The sequence below is a fragment of the Amblyomma americanum genome, chromosome 4 (assembly GCF_052857255.1).
Source record: "Amblyomma americanum isolate KBUSLIRL-KWMA chromosome 4, ASM5285725v1, whole genome shotgun sequence".
Lineage (NCBI taxonomy): Eukaryota > Metazoa > Arthropoda > Arachnida > Ixodida > Ixodidae > Amblyomma > Amblyomma americanum.
In genome coordinates this window covers 174486820-174494451 of record NC_135500.1, presented here as the reverse complement: position 1 = coordinate 174494451, position 7632 = coordinate 174486820, and the positions used below count along the sequence as shown (strand labels likewise).

General features: G+C 49.5%; 1 protein-coding gene across 1 annotated transcript; it reads left to right on the top strand.

The window, feature by feature from the left end:
• Positions 1 to 295: 295 nt before the first annotated feature.
• On the top strand, positions 296 to 6478 carry LOC144128683 (ATP-binding cassette sub-family A member 7-like). Its single transcript, XM_077662284.1, has 4 exons — positions 296 to 650; positions 2163 to 2336; positions 4582 to 4724; positions 6188 to 6478. Exons 1-4 carry the CDS (start codon positions 529 to 531, stop codon positions 6430 to 6432), a joined length of 684 nt encoding a protein of 227 aa, XP_077518410.1. The 5' UTR covers positions 296 to 528; the 3' UTR covers positions 6433 to 6478.
• The last annotated feature ends 1154 nt before the right edge of the window (positions 6479 to 7632 follow it).

Genomic DNA, 7632 nt, shown 5'->3' with positions numbered 1-7632 from the left:
AAGCTTTTTGTAGCAGTTTCTGCTTGCTGAGTGCATGGCTTACAGGTGCCACAGCTCGAGGTCAGTTAGGGCCCTGGTTCACAGACGACCACTTTGTGATGCTTCTTGTGCTGAACTATTTATGCGGTTGTATTTGTGTTCTGGTCGACATCTGTGAGGTCAACATTAGGTGCACGGTGCACGTATTTTTTGTTCATAAGGGGGAATAAAGCAACGGTTCCTTTGTGCTGGGCATCTGCGCAGTACCAGGCGCGCATCAGTTAGGGGCCACAGCTCGAGGTCAGTTAGGGCCCTGGTTCACACACGACCACTTTGTGATGCTTCTTGTGATGAACTATTTATGCAGTTGTATTTGTGTTCTGGTGGACATCTGTGAGGTCAACATTAGATGCACGGTGCGCGTATTTTTTGTTCATAAGGGGGAGTAAAGCAACGGTTCCTTTGTGCTGGGCATCTGCGCAGTACCAGGCGCGCATCGGTTACTGTCCTCAGACAGACGTGGCGCTTGACCTGCTCACTGGGCGGGAGATGTTGGCGCTGTTCGGCCGTCTCCGTGGAATCTGTGAGGCCGACTTGCCTCAGGTGGTCAACCGGACGCTGCAGTTCGTTGACATGGCCCAGTACGCTGACGTTACCGTCGGGAAGTACAGGTGCGGCACGCGAGCGCTGGAGCGGGGATCCGTTCTGTGCAAGGGACTCTATTGCGAGGCTTCAACGTTATCTATACTTTGCTTTCAGCCGGCTTGTAAAAGCGACGACGCGTACTTCGGATAATATCTTTCCTCCTTTCTTCCTCGCTGTCTGTAAATCATTATCGACGCTACACTTTGACCGTTGCTTAGGTTAGGAAAAAATATTCTGATATATTCTTTACCGGTTTGTGTGAGGGCGTAAGCACTCACCATGACCACTAAAATTTGCTGTTTGATTCGTGTTGCATTGAGAGCACTATACTCGAGGTTGTCCTAGTGTGTGCAACGCTTGTTTTACTCCCAGGGTACTTGTTTTAAGCAGTTCTTGGACGACCCTTTTTATTTCCTTAACCTCTCACCGAGTGTTTGCCCATCCTTTCACCCACAGCAAAACGAAAAAAAGATGGAATAGTATGGACGAAGCGACTAAACGTATCGGGATGCTGTGCTCTGTCCGACGTCGGTCCATTAAGCGCACCATTTTTCATAACATCCAAACACTTCACACAACGCGCTTAGCTAAAAGCTGTGAAAAGCGTATCATCAGTACGCAGTTTGAGAGAGTACTATAGTCGGATACATCACAAGAACGAAGCAGCTTCTCGTCAAAGGACCGCCTTCCAGTCAATGATGTCGGCCGATTCTCAGGACCCTGCTATCGTCACAATGCAGGGTGTGGCAGGTGAAAAGGGATAGTCCCCTTCCTCCACGGTCGGCGTAGACCCTTCCCTGCATTGTCACGCTAGCAGGGTCCTGAGAATCGGCCGACGCCATTGACTGGAAGGCGCTCCTTTGACGAGGAGAAGCTGCTTCGGCGAAAATAACGAAGCGCCGACCAAAAGGTGTTGTCAAGATGGAAGGACGTTTCGACTTCCACACGGAAGTCTTGTTCACTCCACGCCAATGTATTCACCCGACCAGACGAGATTTCGTCGAACCTTAGATTTCAGAAGCTGCTTCGTTCTTGAATTGTATCCGACTACAACACGCTGCCCATTTCCCTCTGCAGGTAGGAAAGAAAAATCACAGACGATCAATACGATTCCTGAGGCAGATTATGCGTTAGCATTGAAGTTCCCCCCGCACAGAGCAGCCGCTGACGTGTTCAGACCGTGCGAAGGAGTGGCCTGATCTAGTCCATAAATCACCGTGTGACGCAGCGCACGCACTCTCCACTCTTCCCACCCCTCGACTCTGATTGGTGACCACCGTTTTCCTCTCGCCACCAATTGTCTCCTTCACTCTCCCTCACTAGCCTCTCCCTGAAATTGAAGAAATTTCTCTCTCTCTCCGCTGAAGCATCACATGCCAACGTCAACGACGGACACTTTTTGCGATAACGGGAGTTGTAATGCTAACGCATTAAACATATTTTCGCACAGACCGAGGAAAATGTCGGCGTAACACACTGAACTAGCGAAGGGAGTATTGATACGGGAAGAGAGTACGCAGTGGACTGTCCGATTTCAGCGGCGGCACCCGACGCAAGTTGTCGCTAGCCGTGGCATTCGTGGGGAACCCGAACGTTGTGCTTCTGGACGAGCCGACGGCCGCTGTGGACCCGCCTGCGCGCAGGCGCATCTGGAGCATCCTGATCGCCGCCAAGCAGCGTCTAGACCTCGCCATCCTGCTCACCTCGCACTGGTACTTGTGCATGCCGCGCGAAGTCGTGTTTGGAGGACCTCATCCTGGGAGGTGCACACGGACGAAAGAAAGTAGTAGACGAGACATAGGGCTGTGCGAAAAAAAAAGAAATGAAGAAAAAAAGCGCCACTGCGCAAAGTGTCTGGCGAAGTCTGCTGGTAGTGCGTCAGTTGCCCGGCACCGTTCGTGGGTGGACCGATTTTCTGCATGTTTTGTAACTTATAGCCCGGGAAAGTTGCTAGGAGACAGTGCTAAGCCACGCTTTGGAGTATGGAGCTGATGGATAGGTCAAACGCACATTTGCTCGGGCCGATGTCGCCACTAAGGTCAGACGCTTGAGGAAGCTTGGCTCCTTTGCGTGACCTGAGAGCAACGGTGGAGCATCTACCTCACATGCAGGAGGAGCGCGGTTCAGTGCCCACGGCCACCAGGTATCTACCGGTGATACAACGAGTATACAAGCTTCCCCTGGCCTTTGTGCTCGACTCCTTTGTTGTTAAATACTCGGAAACTGGCTCTATGACCCAGTCCTGTGTAGAAAAAAAAATGCCTTGTGCATGGAGCTCTTTGGCCAAGCTGCCTTCGGGCAATTAAAACCTATCCGGTACCACAACCATCATCAGCTGCAGCACAATCCTTTGCTTGACCTACTTACTCTGACACATTTTAGTTTTAACAGCTTGTTGAGTCTCATAATTTACTGTAGAGCGTGAATAGTGACAGCGTTTTCCTCCATCACAGCTCTAGCTAGTTGCGATACCCATGCGGAGTGCACTGCACCAAAGGGCAGATAGGGTGGAGAAGGCTACATAATTACGTATTATCCCGTTCGCGGATATTTGTTTTGATGAAAAAGAGAGGTCAGCACCCTTGTTTTTGGCTTGATTCGTTCATCCTGTACTCCAGAATTTTGCCTCCGCACCGCAGCGGTGTCCAAGTCGCTTGAGCATATCCGACTCCTATTAGGGAGGTGTGGGTTTAGATCCCCAGTGCCACCGGGTACCCCCGGTTTCCAATGGGTGCAAGCTTTCCCCCGAATTTGTGCTCGCCTCTTCTGGAGTGAACTGCTTGGGAAAGAGAATGCAAACCCTACTAGGCCCTCACCAGGCGATTTCCCATGGCGCACGTGGTTTTTGAGGTGGGTGAAATGAGGACGAGATGGTGCCGTTCACGGTCGAACACAGCTCATTTGCCATGTTCTTGTTTCGATACACACCTGGGGATCGGGGTAGTCAAGATGGATCGTAAGTGAGAAGCAATACTTTAATTCTGCGGAAGTTCTAGAAGTGCGTTGGACCGACAGATATATGGTCTTCTGGCCACTATATAGTGCTATTTGAACCAAAACATTCAGTACTCACTCTGCTTTTCTATATCACACCGCAAGCCTTTCGTTGAAATTGGAAACAGTGAATTTCCGTTTGGGGAATTTTTCCGGCTTTTTTTTTTTCAGGGCATGTCCAGGAATTCTTAACAAGCGCATTTTTCAGCGTATAATAGTTTATGAACGCACCTATGAACGCACCTGTTTCATATATCGTAAGATTACAGTGTAACAATCAATATATCCGCAGATCTCCCCTCGGTAGGCTTGCATTTCTTTGCTATTAACGTTTTTGCTATTGTCGAAAACGTTCCATTGGTTTTCTATGGCAGACTTAAGTTATTGACGAGAGCGAAGGGAAAACTTTAAAAGAAAGATTTTGCTACGCATCATAAGAATGGGCCAATACCTTCAATATTTTCATAACAGTACCTTACAATATTCCACAGTTGCCTCACAATTGAAATTGGTGTCCAAGAATGCTGGAATTGATTGAGGAGTAAAATGTGGTGCAAATTAATTTTTTACGGAGTTTTAGAGCATTGTCCAGCTTCTTCCAAAGTGCCGAAGTTTTCAGGCTGCTGCAGGGAAAAAGGGCCTGCAATATAAGGATTTTAGGTATTACTGTGGGAGTTTTTGTTTCGGCATGGAAAATCACTGAGTAGAAATGACATGCGCTTGTTGCAGAAACATCTGCGACAATGCGTAGATTGTTGGTTACCTTCGGTGTGACCGCACGCGTGTTCATCGTTCCGCAGCATAAACTTCGGTCGCCTGGTGTGTTGGTCGCTCGAGCGTTCTGCCGGAAATGACAGCAAGCCCTGAGGTTGATAACGAATGTCTTTCCGCATTCGCAGCGGCTTTGGAGTTGGTAGTGAAGGTTCGAACAGCCCGTGCACCGTAATGCTGTCTGGTATGCAGCATGCGCGAGTGCGAGACGCTGTGCTCGCGGGTGGCCATCCTGCGCCAGGGTCGCTTCGCCTGCATCGGTCCCACGCAGAAGCTCAAGGAGGACATCGGTCGCGGCGCCACCGTTCTCCTGCGCTGCGCGCCTCAGGAGCCAGGTACGCGTTGCTCTTAGTTCAGGACACGAGATCCGAAAGGCACGTGGATCACTACGCTGGCTTGCCATTATGATAATAAACGATGACACGAAATGACTATACTAAAGCATGCTCGTTCTACGTCTTACTGTAGATTGTATTTATTGGAACAGCCGCGCGCGGTGTTTCTGCAGAACTCTCGCGCGGGAGCACTTTTTTGAATAAATGCAGCGCCATGCCTGCCGATTTTTTTTATGGAGTATATTGTAATTGGAGCAAAAGGCGTAAACTGCTCAAAGCATAGGTTATGATTGCTAAGAATTTCAGCTACTGTTTTTTTACCGTACCGCAGCGGAGAAGTTTTTCGTTCAGGAACCTCCCAAGAAATACGAGGCGATAAAATTAAACGCAGCGCTAGATCATCAATGGAGCGATGTGGTGAACCCTGATGCGTTATACAGGTTGTCTGTATGGCTTTATTTACGAATTTCTCTTTCCTATTGTCTTCAGTTTCTTTTTGTTTGTTGGGTAGGGTTCTCTACAACGCTATAGCAACAGTTTCGCGAATGTCACTTGCATGCGCACAAAGGGGAAAATTAGTTCTTGCTCAATCAATCTCCACACGCACACGAAAGACAGGTTTTTATCGGCCTCATGCAACATACACATGCTTGAATCGCCACATTTTGCCTAAAAGTAAATACCTATCCTAAGAGTATGCGCGCTTGTCATATTCGCTCCCTCCTACAAGGCAAGCGAATATGCCTTCAAGGTATATTGCTTTTAACGTGCGGAGAACTGGGCACCCAGGAAAGACACTATAACGCCTTCGCCGAAGGTCGTGGCATGTGCTGTGTAGTGCACGTGCGGGGGGGATAGAGCCACAGAGCATTAGAAAAAGAGCGCACTAATTAAACCCATTTAGCTCAGGCCTTTCGCCTGAGGCAGTGCCATTAAATGAGGTTTGCGCCGCCTATGAAAGCTAGGAATCGAAAACAAAATATATGGGAACACTTAATTACATGCGCGGAATGGAACAGCGTTAGAGTCATCGAATTTTATGACAGACCACAGCGCCGTTTTCTTTTTCCTTGATGATCGAGTGTTCTGTTTGCGACGATGTAGGTGGAAGAGGAGGGCGGCCCGAGCGAGGTGATAGGTGTATTAGGTGGCACTTCACGTGACATGATGACATCATAACTGTCTCGACCAATCAGCGGATTTTATGACAGGCCATTTGGTTTTTTTTTCCGTGATAAAGCTTCTATACTCTGAAAAAAAAAACAGGAGCAAAAAGGTCGTAAACTCCCTTTTATAAATAGGAGTGCGCCAGAGGACGGAATTACTCCCTTTCTACTCCCATATGAGCGTATTTGTGTTCAGAGTGTAGTGCTGTCGCATTAAAAAGCAGTGCCACGCCCCTGTCCTACCCGTGTCTTAGTAATGGGCGCGTGCTCGCTCCTACCACGCTCTGTCCACTGCAGGGCCCGTGTCGCGCCAGCTGCAGGTGCGCTTCCCGGGCAGCTCGCTTCGGCGGCGGCACCAGGGGGGTGCCCTGTTGCGCTTCCACGTGCCGGCGCAGCCCTGGCACCGGCTTTTCGCCGGCATGGAAGAGATGCGTGCCGGGGGCCTCGTCTCCGAGTACCTGGTCAGCGACGTCAGCCTGACCGAGGTGTTCCTGCACTTCGCCCAGAGCCGGAAGGACGGCGGCGCCCAGCTGAACCCGTAGCCCTACCCCTCCCATATTGGTTGGAGACAATAAAGGTCGCTATAGAATTCCCTACCTTGACACGTGGACGAGCAAAGATGAGTGTGTGAACATTTGATGCCGTAGTGTTTATTAAAGAAAAAAGTGCATTCTTTCGTGCGAAGAGGCGGAGAACAGTCAAAAGAAAAAAAAAGTACAGGTTAAGAAGGCGTACATTCCAATTCATTACCTAACACTTGAGTTTACGTGAAGGTTATGGGACACGCTAGACTGTTCTTATCCGGTAAAGCTTTGAGCGCCTGAAGCTGTCTAAGGTGTACTGGAATCTCTGCACACTTGCCTGCAACATCATGCACATAGCAAAATGCCACAATCACTGAGACATCGTGATAAAAGTGGAGTTCCTGGAATAGCAAACTGCGGTCTTTCAAGTGACTTGTGTGTTCCTGGATTAGAAAAGTTCGCATGGCCGGCTTAGTTAGCTTTTCTAGCGCTTTAGATGATCCTGTCCTCATGCGAGGTGGCCTATCTTGTTTTAACGCATTAAAAATACCCCGTTCACCAGAAAATCCAGTGTCTGTGCTAGCTGTGAGCGAAAAATCACGGTCATGGCTCTGGCAGGTGGTCCCCATAGAGCAACATAGGAGGCAAGTGACCTTGCGGCGTCATCACAACCTGCCCAACGCATAGTGAGCAAACTACTCACCGTTGCAGTTAAATTAATGATTGGGTGCTCAGGAAGAGCAACTTGGGGCGCACAAGGTCTACCGCTGGGAGCACCTGCCATCGCAGGGCAGTGGCGCATCTCTTAACCGCTGCACCACTGCGCCAGGAGAGGTATGATGACTCTCGGGTATCTACGAATGCAAGAGCATTCTTCTGCGTATATCGGAATTTGGGTCCATTACGCTATCGCGTGATACCCTTAAGGCGGCGCTTAAGTACCCCCTGCATTTTAAAAAAAACAACTTGAAGTTCCACATTCTAACGACAATTTTGAGTGGAGCGACACGACCTTCGGAAGCAACTCAACACGAAGGTGGTCGTCTTGACTACGAGTTTGTCGCCCTCACTACTGCCTCGACAAACTCGGGCGACCCTGACAAAACTTTTGTAGAGATAGCTATATTACGCTAGCATTTCGAGCCTTCAGCCTGGCGCCGTCATGGCTGGTCAAGTGGTTGGTCACGTGGTGCGAAGCAGCTGCCGGCGGCGCGGCGC